The sequence below is a fragment of the Quercus suber genome, unplaced genomic scaffold (genome assembly GCF_002906115.3).
Source record: "Quercus suber isolate HL8 unplaced genomic scaffold, Cork oak 2.0 scaffold_411, whole genome shotgun sequence".
Lineage (NCBI taxonomy): Eukaryota > Viridiplantae > Streptophyta > Magnoliopsida > Fagales > Fagaceae > Quercus > Quercus suber.
The window spans coordinates 632,563-656,424 of NW_027069862.1; the positions used below are offsets into that span (position 1 = coordinate 632,563).

The following is a 23,862-nucleotide window of genomic DNA, read 5'->3' on the forward strand; positions in this document are numbered from 1 at the left end:
CTATGAAGTGCCAGAAGGTCTAGTTCATGCACTAGAAAGATTCCAGATGTTCTACCATTCCAACAGTAGAAAAGCAAGCGAAATGTTTGCGTATATTACAATAAAGAGTCTAGTTATACAAGGTTATTAAAAGTAGATTATTGTAACTATTCCTCTACAATGAAGTTTCTATGGTATTAGGACTCAGAGTGGTTTTGAAAAGGTTCGTCCTTGATTTTCCACTTCATTTCCAAATCTTATATTGAGTTTTATTACTTTTATATTTCGTATTTTTAGATTTTGGTATATGTCAAATGGTGTTAAAAGTATAAATATTTGGATCACTTAACTAATTTTTTTTTTTTTAAAATACCATTTAATTAAACTTATACTACCCACTCTTAATCATTACTCTTTGTCATTAGACCAAGACACTTAATTAAATTAATTCTATAATAATAATAATAACAACTCCACTAAATAATTAGTATAGGGTTTAAAAAGTTTTACATTAAATAAGGATCATTGATTGCCTATGAAAAATAGTGTTGCCGCACAATAGTACTTATCCTGTTATCCATCGACATAAACCTTAGCGGATCAAACTCCTAACTCATAAGATAGAGACCAAGGATAGGAGCTACTATACATGGCTGAATTTTTTTTTCCCCCCTTTATTGATGATAAGATATTCTCAAGCTCTATTCCTCAAGTACCCATCTTAGCACGACATTCATGTATCTCTGTGCTCGTCTCTTTGTTGGTAGCCAAATTCACTTTTTTCTTTTTTCTTTTTTCTTTCGGACAAAGGAAATTTTGTTAGCCAATTGTTCAGAACTGAATGAGACGTATATATAAGATGATGACACTCTTCCAGCAGGCTTTTCTTTGTAGAGATGAAAGTGAAATCCAGACGTAACTTTGACATGTTGGATGCATGTTTTGTAATAATTATAATATTATTATTATTTCTATAAAGCAATGACATAGAAGAATTATTTTCTGCATAGAAACAAAACAGGGATTATAATGTCTTAGAAAGTAAAGATTAGATTGGATTGGATCATGTGGTGGAATATTAATTGGCTGTCAATATGAACCCCTCTAAATTCAATCCTAATACTAGTCACAAGTCACAACTTTAGGCTCTCAACGACAACAAAGAATACATTAATTAATACTATTACAAGGACTTCACAGCTTTTTTGTTTTGTTATTTTGTTGCTTAATGGCTTTACAATCATTGTCTCTATCTATATGGCATGACCCATGTTTGTCACTAAACCCAATTGGAATTTATTGAACATCATGGCCTCTCATGTGTTTTTTCTTTTCTTTTTTTCTTTTTCTGTGGATGCTAAAATTTCAGCTAGCTTAGCATTATCAATTCATTAAAATGAAAATTGCAAAAAACTACTCCATCTTGACCCATCACAAGTCACAATAATGTAACCATTCAATGACTCATTGATATTCCAGACAGTCAAAAAAAAAAAAAAAAAAAAAAAAAAATATTCCAGACAGTCACCTAGCCCCTCTACCAATTTAATGTTTTGAGCCCACAAAATGCAATTTCAGCGTACGGCTAAAGATGAATGGTCAGGCACACCAAGTGTGCCGTTTGGTTCTATATTAAAAAAATCAGCTTATTTTATTTGTAGGGTCAGTTTTTGTCGCCCAAGCCCAAAGGATATGGGTTGGAGGCCCAACGAACCCAGAACAATAAATTTGTAGAGAGTGGGCGAAAGAGCTGGGCTGGTTATGAAGCACAGAGCAGTGGGCTAGGTTACGTACAGTGCTGATAACATGAACTGAGGCTTAGATAACTCCATGAATGAATGTCCGAGGAGGCGTTTTATTGAATGAACCGTGATTACAATACTCAGAGCTACAGTAAAGTTTTTCTCTTTCTTTCTCCTTCTTTTTTCCGATCCCCATTATTTGGGACCCTTCTTCTTTATATAGCATCCCTTCCTATCATCTCCATCGTCCACTTGTTCTTCATCCACGCATCCACTCGAGTGCATGTCATGTCGTGTATCTACTTCAGTTCTTTGTGAGTGGCGATAGCTGAGGTTGCACTGTTCAGGGGTCTTCTCCACATAAATGCGGCCAGAAAAGCTGTTGCATCACATTAAATGCGGTGGTAGCAGCTTTTCCCCTAGATATTTTCTTTAGCTCTGATCATCCCTGGATCCACTCAGGATTTATCACTATCATTGGGATTGTGAGGAAGGCTATTCGGATCTTCCACATGTTTGCCTGATCAAGGCCATTAATGACCAAGGAAAAGGACGTCCTCGGACTAGCAATGCCCTCTTCGGATGGCATTCCCCCTTCATTTCTGGGCTTCCTGCCTTCAAATGGGCCGCATCAACCACCTCTTGCTCCTCGGAAATTTAATAGTCCTTACCGGGGCGCCCTGGGCCTGTTAAGTGGTTTTGGGCTTTTACTCCCCCCACAATAGCCCCTCAAAATCTTAATTTTTCCCTCGCATCCGAAGAGAAAAAATGGGATTTTGACTTGTCACGGAGTTCAGCCTTGGAAAGCGGACAAAGGTTTGGCCTGGCACGTGCGTAAGCATGGATGCGCGCGCTCCATCATCACTGTTGCTGTTTTCCGTATTCCCAAAGCGCTGCATTAATTACTCTAAGGGGCGCCCTGTCCTTTGCATCCAACAGTGGGCTATTGATCCAACGAACGGGGCTTTTCATTGAGATTTGGGAGAAATAACTTCTGCCTCTTCGTTTGACCTCGTATAAAATCTCGGATATGGACATTTCTTCTCACTTTGCAACTTTCAGACCAACCCACAAGCACACAAACACTCAGAGCTCTTCCAATCGCTGATCTTGCCTCTTCTCAGAGTCCTCAGAACTCCTTCCGCGAGCTCAGGGGTCAATCCCTAGCCCAGTTCCTGTAAGTTTTCGCAATCTCAATCCTTCGGTTTTCTCTTCGGCTGTCTATTTTTCAGTTTGAGCGACCATTTTCTCACTGCTGCGTTGTGCCTCCATTTTTCCGTTGAGAGATGGGTAAACTAGAGTATTTGGTAGACAGCCCCGCCCAGTTGGAGAAGTTTAGGGCCACGTACCGCATACCTTCAAACGTGGGTGTGAAGTACTGCCCTCCGGAGAAAATACTAACTGACCGGGAAACGGGGGAGGTTGTGATCCCTCTCATCGCATTCCTCGAAGGAGGGATGACGATTCCTATGGGCCCTATCACCACTAATTATCTTATAAACCATAGGATCACCCCTTGGCAGTGCGCGCCTAACATGTTTAGGATCTTAGGAGCCATTGAGAATCTCAACCGCCTTCTAGGACTGGGGCTCACTTGGCACGACGTGGTGCATATGTATGAGTTCCACAGCCAACAAGGGGCGGGATACTATTTGAAGTCCCGGTCCGACATTGTTAGGCTCATTTCTTGCCTTCCTAAAACCAACAAAGGGATGAAAGACGACTACGTGATCATCTCGGGCGCGTGGTATGATGGCCCTCACTGTCCGACCAGAGCAGGGAAGCCAAGTGGGACATGTTAGACTTAGGCACACTAACCATAGGCTCAAGATCGTCGTTTTTTAACAGTTTTTTACTCTTCCTGTATTGCCGCTTTTCAGTTTCTAACAACGTTCTGCTGCGACTTGTAACAGATAGAAGAAACATATCTCATCGGCTCAGCCTTACCAACTTCGCCGCGCTCAACTATTTGCTGCAGTCCGGGATCTTTGTGAGCAAGGACGAACAACTCCGATTGGCTCCTCTCATCCTAGGGTACACAGCGAGGCGAAAAGACCTCCAACCGGTCGGCAACGCGATAGTCCAGGGAGACGAACGTCTTAACCGCATCGACGTTTCGTTCAAAGGGCTTTTTGGCTCCACACGACCTTCCACCAGCACCACACCCGAACCCTGAGGGTGTACCCCATCTCGTCCAGCTACTACAGCAAGCTCAACTCGGACCAGAGGTTGAGGGTGAAAAGGTTGGTTCCTTCACCTCCTCGCTAGAAGAGCAAATAAACAAGTTCCACTTTGGAGAGGAAGCTTCAGGGGCAAATCAAGCGGTAGAGGTCTCGGAGGCCGAGGAAGGAGGTGACAGGCATTCCAGTGTCCACCCGCTTCTAATAACTGCACTCCCCGACGACTCTTCGGACGAGGAGATGGTGGACCTGAAGCTTCTAATGAAGAATAGGGGCCGAAAGGCCGAGCAAAAAGGCCCGGGGACCTCTCATCCGACAGAGGTCCCGCCCCCAGCGCCTCCCAAGGCTCCTGAACACAACTCGAGGCCCATACCAGACCCACAGAAGAAAAGGCCCCACGAGCTGGAAGAGAGGGAGGTAGGGATGCCCTCAAAGGTGAGTAAGCAGCAGAAGACAGTGAGGGACCGAGGAAAAATGGCCGCTTCCACTGAAAGCCGAGACGAGGTACTCGGGGCCGATGTACGCCAAGGAGTAGGACCTCGCACGTGGTGCCCGAGACTTGAGCTGGATGGTGCCTCCATTCTCTGGGATACTTCCCTCAGGAATTATGATGGGGGAAAAGCTGGGTATGTAGCTGAGGCCCTGCAGCAGCCACTCCTCCTGCCCCATGATATGGAGTCCTATAGGCGCTTCAATCAGCAGGAGCTCTTCTTATCCCTTAAGAGGGATATGGCCATGGTAAATGAACTTGCCCCCTTAACTTAAGTTTCATTTTTAATTCGCTCTGACTCCCACTTACTTTGAGCTAAACATGTCATCGTGCAGATTACTCAGCAAATCTATGTGGCTGAGGAATGGAACAGAAAGTTCCACCTCGAGGCCCAAGTGGCAGCCCAGTCTCAATCTGAGGCAGAGAGGGTTCTCGGCCAGCTGAAGGATGACTATGCTGACCTATCCGAGCATCTTAAGGCCGTGACCCGTGAGAGGAAAAACAACAAGGCCGGCCTCCAAAATGCCCAGATCCAGGCCGAAGAGCAGCGCAAGCAACTGCGTGCGTCAGAAATCAACCTGGCGACCGAAAATGAGCTGGTGAAGGGTCTTAGGGCTGAACTTCAAAAAGCCAGGGAGGACGCCCGAGCAAGGGAGTCAATACCGTACCGGAGACTGTACCGGTTTGACCAGCGGTACGGTATATTTCGGATACCGGTCAATACCGGTGTACCGTTTCGGGTTTACCGCTATATATATATATATATATAAAATTCATAAATTAGACTAATTTGTATTCTTAAATCCCACACAAGCCCAAGTCCAAGCCCAAGTCTATACATCTATATCTATAAAAAGAATTAAAAATCAAGTTAAATTTAAAATACTAAGTCTTTTTGCTTTCACACGTGAACTGAAAGAGGGCTTAAAACTAGGTGCTTTAAATGTTCCACACGTTTATTTTATTTTATTTTTTTCTCTTTTTTTCTCCACCACACTTTCCCTTTATCTTTATCTTTTCTAGCACGTTCTGGAGCCCTCTTTTCTTTTACTTTTTTCTTTTCTTTTCTTTCTCCTTTTCTTTTCTTCTTCGGCTGGAGCTCTGGGAGCACTTTTCATTTTTTCTTTTCTTCACTTTGGCTGGAGCACTTAGCAGCACTTCGGTTGGAGCTCTCTCTCACACATGAAGATCGTCCGCTTGTCCTTCTCCCACCACCGCATATCCTCCTCCCCACCGAGGCTCAGATGGGTCAGCTTTGCTTTTTTCTTTTTTTTTTTGTTCTAATTTGATTAGTTTTAAAATTGTGATTTGAGTTTGTATTTTGATTGAGACTGAGTTTGGAGATCTTTGAGAGAAAAGATCAAGAATAGTTCTGTTGTTCGTTTTGATTATTGAGTGAAAATTCAAATTTTTTTTCTTTTTCCTTTTCTTGTTTCGGTCCGGTATGCATTTACCGGCCGGAACAGCCAGATTTCGCCGGTACGGCCGGTACGCGACCGGTACGTCCGGTATTTTTTCCGGTACGAAATAAGGGGTGTATCTGTACCGGTTTACTGGCCGGTACGGTATATACCGGCCGGAACGGTACGAATTTCACTTCCTTGCGCCCGAGCAGCTGAGCAGGCAATTCAACTGGCCAAGGAGTCAGTCGAAGCCGAGAGGAAAGTGGCATATCAGTTAGGAGTTGACGAGACTAGGAAGCAGCTCACAGAGCAATTTGCTTCGGTTGCTCGTGACTACTGCGACATAACCTGGCTTCAGGCGCTGGATGCCACTAGGGTCCCCTTCGGACTCTACCCTGAGGCTACTTGGGAGCATATACTACCATCCAGATATCCGAGCGCTCCCAGAGACTGACTCTCCTCCTGCTCCCCAACTTTTGGAGGCCATGGAGCCAAGCCCAGTCGGTGGGGCTTCCCCTTCCGCCCTTGATGCACCAAGAGAGGCTGTTCTACCAGTTGAGCCAGCCAAAGAAAAAGGTCAAGGGTTCGACGAAGAGGAGACTCCAGCTGAATCCCAGAGCCAAGCCCTAGAAGCTGCCGCTCAGACAGGCCAGGTTGCAGACCCTGTGGGTTCCCCAGCTCAAGAGTAGATGCATAGGGCCCTCCTTTCTCTCGTTTTTCTCTTTGCAAGAGGTTGTAATACACTCTTTTGATTAATGAAGCAGTTTTTCCCTTGGCGTTTATTTCCTTTGCTGTGTGTAATATAACTTCCTGTTATTATGAAGTCTTGCACACTAACTTTATCGTGATCCTTTCCCATTTTGCACGAGGCAATAAGAGGCGGTGTAAGTTATGGTTAACTTTAACACATTCGGGAGCTTTAATCATGGCTCATTAGAGAGCGGTACTCCAATTAAAACCACTATATTTGGGTTTAGAGCTTACCACTTAAAGGGAACCGTAGCATAGTGTTAACTAACCCAAATCATCTGCTCCGAGGACTACAGGTATGAAGGGATTTAAGTTTAAACACTCAAATGAATCGTGACATAGTGTTAACTAACCCAAATCATCTGGTCCGAGGACTACAGGCATGAATGGATTTAAGTTTAAACACTTAAAGGAATCGTGACATATTGACATGCTGATTAAAAGAAGAGTTTGATTAATAATAATACCTTTTGAGGTTATTTACATTCCAAGGGCGTGGTATCACATGATTGTCTAGGTCTTCAAGGAAGTATGTCCCGATGCCAGCTTCTGAAGTAATACGGTATGGCCATTCCCAATTGGGACCTAATTTTTCCCAGGCTGGGTTTTTCGCAGTGCCCACTACCTTTCTTAGTACCAGGTCACCAGGTTCCAGAGGCCTGAGCCTTACGATGGCGTCGTAGCCTTTTCTAAGCTTTTGCTGATAATGCGCCAGTTAGACCATCGCATTTTCCCTCCTTTCGTCGATTAGGTCTAAGCTCTTCTTTAGCAGCTTGTCGTTGCCCGTTAGATTAAATGAGCTACTTCTCAGTGTAGGGAATCCAATTTCCAAAGGTATAACAGCCTCAGCCTCGTAGGTCATGAAAAAGGGGGTCTCTCCAGTAGACCTGCGTGGAGTGGTTCTGTAAGCCCAAAGCACATGTGGCAATTCTTCTACCCATTTACCCTTCGCGTCATCTAATCTCTTTTTCAAGCCGTTTACGATGACCTTGTTAACTGCCTCAGCCTGGCCATTACCCTGGGGGTAAGCTGGGGTGGAATACCTATTTATGATCCCCATTTCGCTACAATAGCTCCTAAATGCTTTGCTATCAAACTGCAGGCCATTATCCGAGACGTGGGCACATGGGACGCCGAACCGAGTGACTATATTCTTCCACACGAACTTTTGCGCGTCCACGTCCCGGATATTGGCAAGAGGTTCCACTTCGACCCACTTGGTGAAGTAGTCAGTGCCAACCAGCAGATATTTCTTATTTCCTGCGGCCTTAGGGAATGGTCCCACGATATCCAAGCCCCATTGGGCGAAGGGCCACGGGCTGGATAGCGGGTTGAGAGTTCCCCCTGGCTGATGAATGTGCGGAGCAAACCGCTGACACTGATTACATTTTTTGGCATAATCCAGGACTTCCTTTTGCATGTTCGGCCACCAATAAACTTGAGTGATGGCTCGGTGAGCCAAGGATCTTCCTCCAGTGTGGCTCCCACAGATTCCCTCGTGCAGTTCCTCTAATAGCAGCTCAGCCTGTTCAGGATGCACGCACAACAAGTACGGTCCTGAATAGGAGCGTTTGTATAGTTTCTGATCCTCAGACAACCAGAACCTAGCCGCCTTTCTCCGAATCTTATCAGCCTCTCCCTTCTCTTCGGGCAGTATATCTTCTTTTAGAAACTTGACTAGCGGGTCCATCCAGCTGGGTCCGGCCCTGACCTAGTGTACTTGGATTACTCATTTCCCTGCTTCGGTAGGCTTATACAAGTCCTCAACGAGGATAACTCTCGGCAAGTCTTGTGCCGAAGAGGTGGCTAAAGTGGCCAAGGAATCGGCGTGTGAGTTGACACTCCTAGGAATATGCAGCAAGCTGAAAGATTCGAACTCTGACTACAGATGTTTAGCTCGGCTCAGGTATCCTTGCATCCTTTCGTCCTTTGCCTCAAACTCTCCCAAAACTTGACCCACGACCAGCCTTGAGTCTGAGAATACCTTCACTGCCTTTCCTCCCATCCTTTGGACCATGCTCATTCCCATCAATAGGGCTTCGTATTCCGCCTCATTATTGGTCGCTGAGAAGCCCAACCTTAATGCTTTTTCAATAACGACTCCCTCGGGGGATATCAGCACTAGCCCCACTCCGGAGCCTCTCTGGTTTGCAGCACCATCCACGTACGCCTCCCAAAGGGAAGGCTCTTGTTGAGAAATCATGCCAACCGATTTTTCCTCCACGTTCGATGTCAGCTTTACTTCTTCTAGTCGGGGCTCCGTGAACTCGGCTACCAAATTAGCAAGCACCTGGCCCTTGACTGAGGTGCGGGGCATATACTTGATATCAAAAGCCCCTAGGATCGTTCCCCATTTCGCAATTCTCCCAGTGTAGTCTGCACTTTGGAGTATAGCCTTGAGCAGAAGCTGGGTGAGGATGACAACTGTATGGGCTTGGAAGTAATGTGGGAGCTTTCGTGTACCATGCACCACTACCAAAACAGCTTTCTCCAATGGCAAATAATGGACCTCGGCTTCATGAAACGACCTGCTTACGCAGTAAACGGGTTTCTGTACACCGCCCTCTGTTCGGATCAACACCAGACTTACGGCATGGGTAGCTACAGCGATGTATGCGAACAAGACCTCGTCGGGTTCGGGGCTGGACATGATTGGTGGTCGAGCTAGATAATCCTTCAACTGTTGGAAGGCCACAGCACATTCCTCTGTCCATTCGAACCCTTTCCATTTGTTAATCAAGGAAAAGAAAGGCCTGCACCTGTCCGCTGATCGAGAGATAAATCGATTTAGGGCTGCTGTCATTCCTGTCAGTTTCTGGACCTCCTTGGGGTTCTGAGGAGGTTGTAACTCATTAATGGCCCTTATCTGATCAGGGTTGACCTCGATTCCCCTGTGAGTTACCATATATCCCAGAAACTTGCCTGACCCCACACCAAACGAGCACTTGGCAGCGTTTAAGCGCAGCTTATACCTCCTGAGAACTTCGAAGGTGCTTTCTAGATCCTTCACGTGCTCGGAAACCACTTTGCTCTTCACCACCATGTCGTCGATGTAAATCTCAATGTTTCTCCCCAGTTGTGGTTCAAACATCCTCGTCATCATCCTCTGGTAAGTGGAACCCGCATTTTTTAAACCGAACGACATCACCTTATAGTGGTAATTACCCGTGGGGGTCACAAAAGCAATCTTCTCCTGGTCTTCCAGGGCTAAGGGTATCTGATGATAGCCTTGGAATGCGCCCAAGAAGCTCATTCGGGGATGTCTGACGGTGGCATCTACTAACCGATCGATTTTAGGCATAGGGAATGGGTCTTTAGGGCATGCCTTGTTCAAGTCGGTGAAGTCCACGCATACTAGCCATTTTTCGCTCTTTTTCTTCACCACAACAGTATTTGCCAGCCACTCTGGGTAGAAAACCTCTTTAATCGCCCCCGCTTGTTTGAGCTTCGCCACTTCTTCCCTGACCGCTTCAGCGTGTTCCTTAGATGGACGCCGAGGTGGCTGCTTCTTGGGGGTGATCGCGGGGTTCACCTTCAAATTGTGGCATATGAATTCCGGATCCACCTCGGGGGCTTCGTAAGCGTCCCAAGCAAATACATCGAGGTTTTCCTTGAGAAGTTGCTCTAACTCCTCTTTTTCTCGCAACGGCAACTGGGATCCGACTTGAAAGAACTTCTCGGGATTATCCCCGATGATGACTTTTGTCAAATCTTCGCATCGCACGCCCTCATCCGGATCTTCAGTGGGCTGTAGCTGGTGCTTTGGTTGCTATAAGCCCTTGGTTGACGACTCGGCTTCTAGCTCGTGTTGAATGGCAGCCACCAAACATTGTCTTACTATGGACTGGTCCCCCCGAATTTTGCAAACTCAGCCTTCGGAAGGATATTTGATTTTCTGGTGCAGGGTGGAAGAAACCGCCCCCAGCGCATGAAGCCAAGGTCTGGCTACAATCGCCGTGTAGGGTGAAAAAACGTCCACGACTATGAAATCCACCTCCACTACCTCCGAGCCAGCCTGCACAGGTAGTCGTATTTGGCCCTTCGGGGTGACAACTCTTCCTTCGAAACTGATCAGTGAAGAACTATATGGCGTTAAGTCACTAGGTTTGAGGTTCAGCCCTTTGTAGAGGTCAGGGTACATTATTTCTGCAGCGCTGCCTTGGTCCACCATCACTCGTTTCACGTCGTACCCCACAATTCTGAGGGTGACGACCAACGCATCATCATGAGGCTGGACAGTGCCAACCTTATCGGCATCTGAGAAGCCTAAAACCAGCTGATCATTAAGTTTGCACCTCTTCGGGCCCTGGCCAAATTCCCCCGCAGGTAACCGATCCACCGACATAACCTTGGATGGCCAGGATCTCGTTCTCCCTGAGGCCGCAAAGATAACATTGATAGTTCCCAAAGGGGGGTTCAGAGGATCATTCCTCCGGGAATCCGCGCTCGTCTGACTCCCTCGGCCGCTGGTGTGATGTAGGAGATGTCACAGTTTCCCCTCGCTGACTAGCTGTTCCAAGTGGTCCCACAAGTTCCTGTAATCCTTAGTCGTGTGCCCATGATCCTGGTGATATTGACAGTAGAGGTTACGGTTACATGTGTCAGGGTTCCCAGCCATCTTGTTCGGCCACTTGAAGAATAGCTCGTTCTTGACCTTTTCTAAGACTTGGTGGACCGGGTCCCTGAATACGGTGTTGACCGTCTGGGGATTGGCTGTCCCTGACTGCCCAGGAAAGTCTCTCATCGGTTTGTTGTTGGTGTATCGATCCAACCTGAAGTCCCTCCTCTCTAGGGGGATAACCTTCTCCTTACCTTTCCCTTGTTGCTGGTCTTCTTCAACTTGCTTGTACTTCTCGATGCGGTCCATTAGCTGACGGATGCTAGTAACGGGTTTACCAGACAAGGATGTCCTTAAACCGTGATTGGTAGGGAGCCCGAGCTTAAACGTTTCTAGGGCCATTGCATCTAAATTGCGCTCCATTTCATTAAACAGTTCCCAATACCTATCCGAATACACCTTCAGGGATTCTCCTTCCTGCATGGTCAAAGATAGCAGGGAAGATAAAGGCCGGGCCGCTCTTCTGCATGTGAAAAATTGTGAACCGAAGGCTTGGGTGAGCTCTTTGAAAGAGCCGATGGAATTTGGGCTCAGCCCGTCAAACCACCTCATGGCAACCGGCCCAAGGCTGGAGGGGAAAACCTTGCACATTAGTGCTTCGTCCCTGGAGCATACAGCCATCCTTTGGTTAAAATGGCTCACATGTTCCACGGGGTCTGTTTTGCCGTTGTATATGGTAAATGCTGGTTGGTTAAGCGCCGAGGAAGTCTAGCCTCTTCGATCCTGCGCATGAAGGGCGACTTGGAAATCTGGTTTAGAGCCCTGCTCATGGCGTCACTTCCGGCGTCTCCACGCGATGGATTTCTGCGCTGCCCCTCGTGAGGAGATTCCTGTTCATAGGTGTAAGACTCGCTGGCTGGTGTCTTGGATTTGGGCTGATAAGTGACGTCTAGCTCGCCGTCAGGGTCCTCATCAGAACACGAGGAAGCTCGTTTCCTCTTTGCATGGCGTAACTTCCTTTTCAACTTTTCAACCTCCCGCTGCAAATCTCGGTTCTTCTCTGCATGGGACATGTGGCTTCCACCTTGTGACTGGCTTTGACCAAAGGGTACGGTGTGCACGCTACCCTCGCGATCTTGTCTTCGCTCCAGGTTAAGGAAAGGGTCCACGTGCTAAGATGCCCTAGACTCCGCTTCTTGTTCACCGTGTTCAGCCATCACGTACTATTGTCTCCACCCCTGCGCAAGCTCTTCCCACAGACGGCGCCAATTGTAGGATCAGTTTTTGTCACCTAAGCCCAAAGGATATGGGTTGGAGGCCCAACGAACCCAGAACAATGAATTTGTAGAGAGTGGGTGAAAGAGCTGGGCTGGTTATGAAGCACAGAGTAGTGGGCTAGGTTACGTACAGTGCTGATAACATGAACTGAGGCTTAGATAACTCCATGAATGAATGTCCGAGGAGGCGTTTTATTGAATGAACCGTGATTACAATACTCAGAGCTACAGTAAAGTTTTTCTCTTTTTTTCTCCTTCTTTTTTCCGATCCCCATTATTAGGGACCCTTCTTCTTTATATAGCATCCTTTCCTATTATCTCTATCATCCACTTGTTCTTCATCCACGCATCCACTCGAGTGCATGTCATGTCATGTGTCTACTTTAGTTCTTTGTAAGTGGCGGTAGCTGAGGTTGCACTGTTCAGGGGTCTTCTCCACATAATTGCGGCCAGAAAAGCTGTTGCATCACATTAAATGCGGTGGTAGCAGCTTTTCCCCTAGATATTTTCTTTAGCTCTGATCATCCCTGGATCCACTCAGGATTTATCACTATCATTGGGATTGTGAGGAAGGCTATTCGGATCTTCCACATGTTTGCCTAATCAAGGCCATTAATGACCGAGGAGAAGGACGTCCTCGGACTAGCAGTGCCCTCTTCAGACGGCATTCCGCCTTCATTTCTGGGCTTCCTGCCTTCAAATGGGCCGCATCAACCACCTCTTGCTCCTCAGAAATTTAATAGTCCTTACCGGGGCGCCCTGGGCCTGTTAAGTGGTTTTGGGCTTTTACTCCTCCCACATTATTATTTAACTTATTTTTTCTACTATTAATGGTCTCACTGCATTTTTTTGTACTATTCATGGATTCTACTGTATTATTTCAGTTAATTTTTACTTTTATCTACAGTACTTTTAGCAAAAAATTTTCAATTTCAGCAAAATAAGTGAATTCTAAATAGACCCTAACTGAGATATAGCATCCATCAAAAAAAAAAAAAAAAAAATGTAATAATTTAGGTTAGGACTTTGACAAAAAGCCATACCCGGTTGCAGCAAAAATGCCAGAGGAATCATCATCTCCCACCCATTTATGGTCATACTGCCAATTGCCAAACGAGACAAATTGCATTAGTCCACAAATTGGCAAATGATTATTCAATAATAGAGAGTGTGGTTATATATATATATATATATTATATAAAAAATAAAATAAATAAATAAAAAAACTGATCACTCATTATTCAAGACATTAATAAAATTTGATATAGCCTTCTAAAAGTGAAAGTTTTTTTTTTTTTTTTTTTTTGTTGACTTGAAGAAAGTGAAAGGTAACTTATTTTAAAAATAATTGCAGACTAAAATTCTTCATCAATCATCAGACACAGACATAGTCTATTGCCATGTAACAGATAAAAATTACCATATGGACAGAGCATCCACTGCAATCTCAGCATTCTTCAGATTCCCAGTCATCAGTACAAGTACTTTGTAATACCAATTCTCTAAGCTGCAAATTTGAATTACAAAGAAATAATCTTTAGTTATTCAGCCAAAAGAACATGATAGAATGTCACAACAATTTAAAAGGTGTCATTTTTTTTTTTTTTTATATATCAAAATGAAATAATAAAAAATTAAATTAAGACCATTTTAATTAAAAATAATAGTGTTACAAAAATATTCTGAGATTTTATGATCTCCCAGTTACATTTGAACATTTTGTTTTTATCCTAAGTCCTAACCGTCCACATGAGCGCAAGACCCTTGCCCAAAAAGAAGAATCAAACGCTCGGGTAAAAAAGAAAAGTAGAGAAAAGCTTGCATGCAAAAAGGAAAAATGAAAAAACCATATGATTGCAAAAGCAATTGAATCATTGAATGGCTAGAGCTTGCTTGCTAAAAGATTTCTAGTAAGTTATTGTTGTTTTGTGGAAATAAATGTGATTGAAAAAATATATGAAAATACGTGTAATGTTATTGTGTAATGTTGTTGAAACAACGGTAACAAATACCCCTAGTTAGAGAGAGAGAGAGAGGGGGGGCATGTAAGGGGGCATCCACCACAGATAGTATAAGCGAGAAGCCCAAACACCAAAACCCACCAAGAAAAGTTCAAAGTAGCGGCAGTACCAACCACACCAAGCTTAAGTTTATACACAAACAGCCAACTCACAATCAGATGCACCACTAGTGCAAGCAGAGACACCCAAGCAATCACCCCAGCCTTCATCTGGCTCTGCAAGAACCTCTGCAGAGGGAACTGAAATGCAAAGCTAAAATGAAGTGGTATCATCCACATAGCCACCAGCCCCGATAGCTCCGCCACTTCTGGAGGCTGTCCTAATAGCTTCAAAAACAGAGAAGCACATAGATAGAGAGGCAAAAGCAGGACACAACACACGAACAAAACGATCCATGAACGCTGCATATATACACCTAACATGTAATACTTTTTGGCCCCAAACGCTTGCCCACATAATGTCTCTAAGGCGCTTGCCATTCCCAGCTGATGCACCAAAAAGTGAAAAACAACCATTAAAAAAAACTGTTACATGAGCAACATTAAACTATCGAATTCAAGATGTCCTGCTTTGCTCTGCTCTGATACATGTTAAACTACTTATTCTCCCAAAAGTTTGACTGAAATTTGTGAATTTATCCATTTAAACATAATTCTAACGATATATGAAAGCTTAAAGTGCAATATATACCGAAAACGAAACCAAAAACCCAAGTGAGCAATACATACCAGGAGGCCAAAGTCGAAGCCAATGATGACATTAGTGGCAATGGAGATTCCAGCGAGTTCAAGGTTACCCAAGTGACCAGCAGAGGCTTGGGTGATGACAAACATGGAGTAGGAAGCCATACGACTGAAGATTGAAGGACCCACTATGTGCCACAGCTTCTTTGATTCAATCCATAACCTTCTAGCAAGATATTGGTCTTGATCATCAACATCCTGTCCATCACTTGATCGGACGGTTGAAGCGAAATTATCCAGTAAGGGAACCTTGGCATCCTCTAATGACTAATGCCCCACTACTACTAGACATCTTTGATCTTTCAATCTGTTATCTTATATTTTTGGCTGTACTGAATAATCGCCTCGTTTATTTTCTTATGAATCTTGGCATCCAAACAGAGACACAGAGAGTTTCAGCAAAAAAAAAAAACACACACACACACACAGGGTTCAAACTTGAAAGAATCATTCTTTGGGACAACTATTTGGCTTTTAGTTTATTATGGCAGTTGGTGAATTTGTTATTTATTAAGTTGTTAATAAATTTTGTTTTCGTGTGTTTGGAGAGTTGAATAAAAATCCAATCATTGAAAAAGGAAAAATATACATATGGTCTAATAGATACTCCGTATTAGTATTATAAACATTAAACACAGCTTAGATACGCACTTTATTTTATTTTATTATGGACAGATAGGTACTTTATTATTATAGTTACTTTATGGTTAAATGAATGATAAAAAATGATAGAATCCAGCTATACCCAAGGTCTCGTCAAAAACAAAAACAAACTAGGCAGTAATATTAAACGATATAATAATTTTTTATATGATTAATATATTGATAATTCAACTATCTCATTACATGTTTTTAATATTTTTACCAAATTTTATGTCATTTGAATTTTTTTTTTTTTATATTAATCGATCCATAAACTCATCTCATCTATTATGCATATATTTTAAATACAAAAACTTAAATTTTATACATTTTATAAATGAAATAGTTATTAATCTTTAATTATCTTGAAACTTTGCTTGTATAGAAAAAAAATATATAATCAAACGGTAAATTTGTTAAAATTCGCTTCCTATAAGAAAATATTGAGTAGTGTAACATTGTTTAACAGTTACACACCAAATACAACTTAAATCTATCCAGATAAAAAAATTATTTTTTATTATACTTCAATAAACTTGATTGACAAAAATATTAGTAGATATCTTTAATTAATTTAATAAACTAATTATTTTTATGAGGACCAAGAAAAATAATTGAATTGTTAGAATAACTATATATAAATCACTAATGGGATTGTAATTCCAAATAAATGAATATAAGAAACCTTAGATATTCTGATGGAAATTATACAAAAAAAAAAAATTATTTATAGATATATATATATATATATATAACCATTTGAATTAGGATGTGGAGATTTTAAGTAAATATAATTAATATTTTTTTTTAATCGTGAAATAAAAAAAATTATATTTTAAAGAATTTTTCAACTTAAAGAAAGGGTCCATAACACCCCTGGCACGTGCGAGCTTAAATTTTCATGTTCGTCGTTTTGTAGAGCCACTTATATAGCCTACGCTCTTCCACGAAGCACCCAAACACAAGTCATGAGAGACTGTTATCTTTGTTTAAATAACAGTTTTCAATATTTAAATAATATTACACGTATTTTCACACATTTTTTCACCCACACATGTTTTCAAAAAATACAAACAATGTTACTAGAACAACATTACCAAACAGGTCCTGACTCAGCCAATCTTCATTTGGAAGCCAAAACCAAAAATATATACAGATTAGTCTAATACAAATATGATGTCACTTCTCTTGCAAAACAATTTTGTAAGCATTTAAACCCAGTTACCAACCATACAATTATACGAAATGACTTTATCTAGACCTAAACGGAGGGCATATTGACAAAATTTGAGAAGAAAAATGAGCGTTTGCATCATTTGTCACCAACGGTGCGGTGGGTAATGATGGACTGTAATAGTTGCACATTGCTTATTGCACACAATCAGTAAAATTGTGAAATCATTAAAATTGTGTGCAACAAAATAAGATGCGTGCAAGAAGATTTATCGAATTAAGACTTTTGCGTGATTTGACTTATCATACGATGATAGGATGCAAATATAAAATAGTGAAAAAAAAATTGAGAGAAGACATTTTCCTATTTTGATTATTGAAACTTTGAAAGTCATTTCAACCAGATATAATAATACTAATGGTGAAGTCCCAACCAAAGAGAGATTTGATGTTCTTATTTTTTATTTTTTTTAGGAGATAGCTGATGATTTTATTAAGTAACCGAAACTAAGTTGGCTTGAAATACAGCTAAGAGGTGTTGTAGAACATAATTCATCCAGACCTTTAAACTTGTGGCATGCAAAACATGTTAAGTAAGATATAAGTTGTGCTATTCTTAGAGATGTAATAAATTGCCTTTGCATTTTAGGTATAAGTTTCCAATAAGATAATTCATATGGCTTTATGAGTAATTAAGGAATGCTGACTGTAGCCATGTTCAACACCATATATAGTGATGGGTAGGAATTCTATAAATTTTACTATAAAAAAACTTACAAACTTATATATCAATAATTTTCCTAGAAAAAATCAAATATATATTTATTATATGTTGGGTTGAAGTAACATCAATTACATTTATTATTATATGTAGATTCCAATTGATTTAACCGATAAAGTCTCTGATGATTGAATAAGAGATCTGGAATTCAATTCCCGCCTACACTAAAAACCAATTAGAGTCTTGGTCTAATGATAAAAAGCATTATCAAGAGTGGATGTCATAGGTTGAAACTCTCTAAAAAAAAACATTCATTATTATATTACTTTATAAAACTTTTATATTAATGTTAGCATTTATTATTATGTTGAAATAACGTTAATCACATTCATTATTATACTACATTATAAAACTTTTGTATTAAGGTTAGTAGCAACTTTAACATTTTTGTAAAGATTAAGAAGGAATGAATTTGGTTACCCAACACTTTGGTTGACCTAGTAGTAAGGGCTTAGGCTAACATGCCAGAGGCCATGGGTTTGAGTTCCCCCACTAACGACGTATTGCAACTCCTTATACCCCACCCACAAGTTGTTCATCCAACTCATCAGCAAATGTGATGTGGGGTCTTACGCTCTTAGCCTAATTAAGAGTAGTTAAGGTGCTACTATATAGTCACGCCCAAATAAAAAAGACACATTGGTCACCCCTTCTAACCATTTTTTATTTACCAAAAAATAAAAAGAATTGGTTTCACTTCCACCATTTCATTTTTCCAGCTATATTAGCCATATCCTAGAAATCGTATATAAGGATACACATATTGAAGATAGACCCAAAAATTATTGTCATAATAGAATGGGCAATTATGAACATTGTGTTAGTGGTAAATCCATGTAAAAGCGACTATATATCCACCACTCACATTATGACATTTCAAACAATCATAGAAATTTTGTACTATTAAAGTTAAACTCAATAAGCTATGCCAAAAATAAAATATATATGTGAATTTTTGTTATCAGGCCAGGAATACACGCCATGATATCATTATTAATAATATATATATTTATATATATATATATAAGTGAATTTTTGTCATCAAGATTTTAGAAAACGGATTAAAAATTTGATATAACATATAGAATTGAATAAAACACATAGAAGTACATGAGGTATATTACTAAAATAAATAAATAATCTATATATGTTAAGTCATATTTATTGTATTTCAAATTTTCAATATAGTAGCATATTTATGTTATATTTGAATAATTTAGTAAAATATTTTTAAAAAAAGTCTAAATAAGGGAATGGAAGAAAAGAAATATTCCAAAATGATAATTTTTATTTTATTCATTTCTTTCATCCCAAACAGAGTGTTATAGTCTTTTACAGTTTTATATATACATATAGACATACCTAGAAGTTTCACTTCACATATAGATGGAAATCAATGTATTTTTCAAAGTAAGTTAAATTCCATTAATGAAAAATTTGATTGTGTATTAATCCTTTTTTTTCTATAGAGAATTTCAACTCACACCACCTTATTGCCAACGAGGAACCATAAAGTGGTGTGGTTTGGAACGTGAGTCAAGATAGTCATTCTAAACATTGGGAAGTCTGCGAAAGGTATGTGTTCTTTGCCGAACTATGCAAATTTTGGTGTTCTTTGTGAGTGAAAATTATTTATTTCTTCTTTTATTGTTACTAATTTAAGTCCAATGGTGCTATTTGCACAAGGGGTATCAGAGTCGATGGTTTGAGGGCAAGTGTTCATTATTGAGTCCCACTTAGTAGAATGGGAAAGATTCTCATGCCTCCACTCATGGTTGACTAAGGGTTCTACTAGTGGTGAGTCAAGATGATTATGTATTGATAACTCTCGTAATTGTGCAAGGAAGACTCCCATGTATACCACATGTATGCATGGTTGAGTAAATGGCACACTATTGATGATGGTGATGCATGACACTTGCATTGTCAAGAAAAATGCTTCTATACATGGGAGATACTAACAGAAATGCCACAAGTGATTTGTAGAAGGTTCACACATGAAGGAAAAGATTTGTTGGAATATTCACGTGTGAATAATGTGGTTGGTTAAATAGTGAAATCTCACATATTAGATCCTATTGAGAATAATGAATTGTTACTATGACATAATTGAGATCATACTCTTTGGGTTTAAACCCAAGTGGTGTCTCTCTATATTATATTAACTAGTGTGTAGCTCTGTGCATATGCACAGGTACAATTAAAAATAATCACAATTATACGATTCAAATTATATATTTTCTCTTAGAAGATGTTCAAATTATACTTGGTATTAACTTATACTTTTTTTTAACCATACATTTCTAAAATATGTAATGGTTTCTCATTATATATATATATATATATCCACGATTTTTAATTGGTTTTAAACTCTTAAATTTTTGCACCCAATAATTCACTTTCCACCAAAGTTAGCTCTAGACATTTTGGGGCCTTAGGTGAGAACAAAAATGGAGCATTTTTTATATTTATGTATTAATTAAATTAATATTTATTTAACATTTTTATATTATAATATATTTCATTTAAAATCTATTTTTTTGCCTTTTGAGATGCAAATTGACTAATTAAATTTTCGTATTCAAGTTCTTCTAACATCTCATTTTCAATCGATAGTATAGCTAATCCACTTAATCTTTCTTGAGACATTGTTGATCTTAGATATGATTTTATTAATTTTAATTTTGATAAACTTCTTTCTGCAGAAGCAACTGTAACAGGTATTATTAGTAAAATTCTATAAACAATACATATATTTGGAAATGAATCTAACATTTTTTATGTAATTTAGTACATCAATTGGAGTATATTCTTTTATTTGTAAAATTTCTTTTAAAATGTTTAATTCTGAAAATAAATCTAAATCATCAATATCATAACAAACATCATGTTTGAGAAAAGATTCAAGTTTAAGACAGTATTTTTGCAAACTATCATCATCTAGCTAAGAGAGAGAGAGAGGCAAAGAGCAAGAGTGAGAGAGAGAAAAGGTATGAGTAAATTTTAGGGATTTGAGATTTTTGATTTGTTTTTATTTGAGACTGTTTTATCCAGTTGATTTTTGATTTGTCAAAAGGTTAATAATAATTTTTTTGGGATAATTGATTTTGTTTAGACCCAAGAATTTTTTGGGGTACCAATGTTTACAAGAATGTTCCAGATATTTTGTTCTTTGGTCACAAGGATGTATAAGATTTTTTGAAGTTTCATCTGAAATTTTTTTTTTTTTTCTACTATCCCTTCTTTTCCAAAATTTTGGGGCCCCCCTTCCACATGGGGACCTTAGGCAATGGCCTAATTGGCCTAGTGGAAGGGCCGACTTTGCTTTCCACAAAAATTAAAAACTTAGATTGACACATGGCGGAAAATTAGACTACAATTGAAATCCAATTTAGAATCTAATTGGATTTAGACTTTTCGATTTTTACACTCAATAATTCACTTGGCACAAAATTAAAAATTAAATAGGACACATGGCGCAAAATTGAGAATCCAATTAAAATCTAATTGAATTTTCTCTAAACTTTAACTATTAATATATCTAGTCATGCTAACAAGTGCCCTTAGAGCATTAGTTTACAATCCAGTTAAAGAAAGTTTTTTTGAAAAAAAAAAAAAAAAAACAATTAATGTTTTGATAGCTTTTTTCATTTCTCATAAAAATGATATCAAAACTTTCTTAAAATGAATTGTTAACCAATGCCCTAAAGGCACTCGTTAGCATTTCTCATATATACATATATATATATATATATATATATATACTAGTTAAGGAGTCTCCCTAAGATATGTTTGTCTCTCCAACAGAACCTTAGTACATGAATCTCAAATTAGCCAAGTCACTATGGGCCACAATAGGAAATTCCCCAGGCTTTGATTTGTCGGACGGTGTCAAGCCAAGAATCAAGAATGGCTGAAGTTCAATCAATCAAGTGGAGTTAAGCCCGACATCAAGGTAGCAGAATTTCCACACTCTCGAGCAATTTTCTTGTGTATTCGATTTAGTTTTTCAACACACGTTTTGACACTAAAAACTACGGATTCAATTACATCAAAAATACATTATGACTCGGATTCGCTTAGCACATACATGTCTGACATTAACATTTAAGATATATAATCGTGCCAAGAAAACAATGTTATCAAATGAATAACAGAAATACAATAATAATCACACTAAATCATCCAATTAAGACCTAGGAATCTTGACGACTGAAAATAGTTTGCTTAATCATCCAACGCATTGCTAAACCACAAACATCAAGCAAATTGTCATACATTAAAATTACATTAAAAATTACATATTGCATCTATTATGTTAAATGTAGTTAAATAAACTAGTAAAATTCTCCAAAAACTAATTTTATTTAGACGTGGATATTTTACTCGCATAGTACAATACTTTTTAAAAAAAAACATGATAACTTGCAAGTTAATTAATGTCCAACATGATATTCAAATTTTGGGAAGAACAGTCCCCAAATAATATCATTATTACACAACTCAAAGCAGCACAATTAAAAAAAGTACTCATACTTGACCACTATACACCCTTTGTGCGATGATCACTTCATAAGTGCTTGTGTGGTGTGGGGGGAGGGGGGGGGGAGGGGAAAGGTTGGGGTTCAAGTCTCCAGGAGGAGAGATTCACACACATATACACTTAAATTAAATTAGAGTAGAATTTCTATCTTGTAAAAAAAATAAATAATAAATAAAAGAAAAAGAAAAGGAAGCAGCACTTGAAAATTCCCACGTAGAAAGCATTGCTATTGCACCAGTGAATACATTCCTCTAATTGATTCTGGAAAATTCTCACTAAAAATGTTAGACATAACTGTGGGGCCAGAAAGTCAGGCAGCCTCGGCCCACTTCAAACCAGGCCCAAAAGCCCATGCCGAGGATGCATGTAGTGTCCGAGGATAAAAGTAAGAAGTCCAGTCCCCAAGGAACTGGTCCGAGGATGACTCCGTCCTCGGACATCCGAGACCATAGAAGTACACAAGCACCACACCATCAAGGGGGGTCTTCTTGAATATCCGAGGAGGAAAGAGTAAGTGCCACGCGTCAACAATGGGAGCATGGCGAAGGAGCAAGTCTAAGACGAGCTGTCACCTCCACATTAAATGCTCACAACTAACGTCCTGGCCGCATTAATGAGGAGGGGATTACAGAACAGTGTTACCTTGGTTGCCGCAACCCACAGGAAACATGGGGAGGTGGCTGATGGGACAGGTACTTAAGTAGTGGCTTGGTTGCTCAACAAATGTAGGGCTAGGATCAATGGGGGAAGGAGTATATAATGTAAGGGACCCCTCTTGGAAGAGGGGAGGAAAAAAGGAGAAAAATGAGAGGAGCAATTGTAACCAATCACGAAGGAAGTCATAAGAACTGCAAGCTCCCAAGAGAAAGGCCGAGGAGCATCATTGTTCGTGTTCATCTGAGAACTACCACGCATGGTCGTTGCACTCCTTACTAGGGCCTAGTTTTGACCCCGCTCTCTACAAATTAATTGCAGGGCTAGCTGGGCTTGGGTCCACTCCCGTAACTCATCAGGAGGCTCGAACCTGATCCCTACAATAAATAAAGCGGATAAAATAGAATGTAGAAGAATCTAATAAAATAAGTAAGTAGTTTGATTTTTTTTTTTTTTTTTTTTTGAGAAGTAGTAGTTTGATGTTTAATGCACAAAAAGAACAGAAAAAATAATAAAAGGTAGTTATTTTTGTCTACGTATATTTGTCCTAACTCAACGGAATCAATCAAGTTCTTTTCAGAGGACGATAAGCAAGTCATAGCATGGTTGAAGGAAGGAAATTCTTTTTGGAAGTCCAAGGCTAAGGCCAAGCCCAATAATAAGCGTCCATGGTAATTGATTAGGTTTTTAAATTTTATTAGTTTATTTTAGAGTCAAGGGTACTTTAGTAATTTTTCAAATATGGGATACGGGCCATAGTTAGGGCTATTAGTTTTATTTTATTATTAAGTTTTATTTAGTTATGGGTTTTTATGTATGAGCTTTGGTTTTATTTTACTAGACAACTAGTAGTCCTAATAGTATAGTAAGAATCTTATTACTTTTTTGATAACCAAGAATCTTGTTACTACAAGTGCAAGTAAAAG

At 40.0% G+C, this 23,862-nt stretch overlaps 2 protein-coding genes across 2 annotated transcripts; both read right to left on the reverse strand.

Annotated features, from left to right (window-relative positions):
- Positions 1-11,030: 11,030 nt before the first annotated feature.
- LOC136062404 (uncharacterized) lies at positions 11,031-11,783 on the reverse strand. Its single transcript, XM_065761411.1, has one exon. It carries the CDS (start codon positions 11,781-11,783, stop codon positions 11,031-11,033), a length of 753 nt encoding a protein of 250 aa, XP_065617483.1.
- A 2,551-nt stretch (positions 11,784-14,334) lies between these two features.
- On the reverse strand, positions 14,335-23,197 carry LOC112013173 (protein DETOXIFICATION 27). The gene is given in 3 exon segments (XM_024045557.2): positions 14,335-14,885; positions 15,129-15,427; positions 23,107-23,197. Coding segments are annotated over 3 exon segments (882 nt in total). The 3' UTR covers positions 14,335-14,393.
- Between the last annotated feature and the right edge of the window lie 665 nt (positions 23,198-23,862).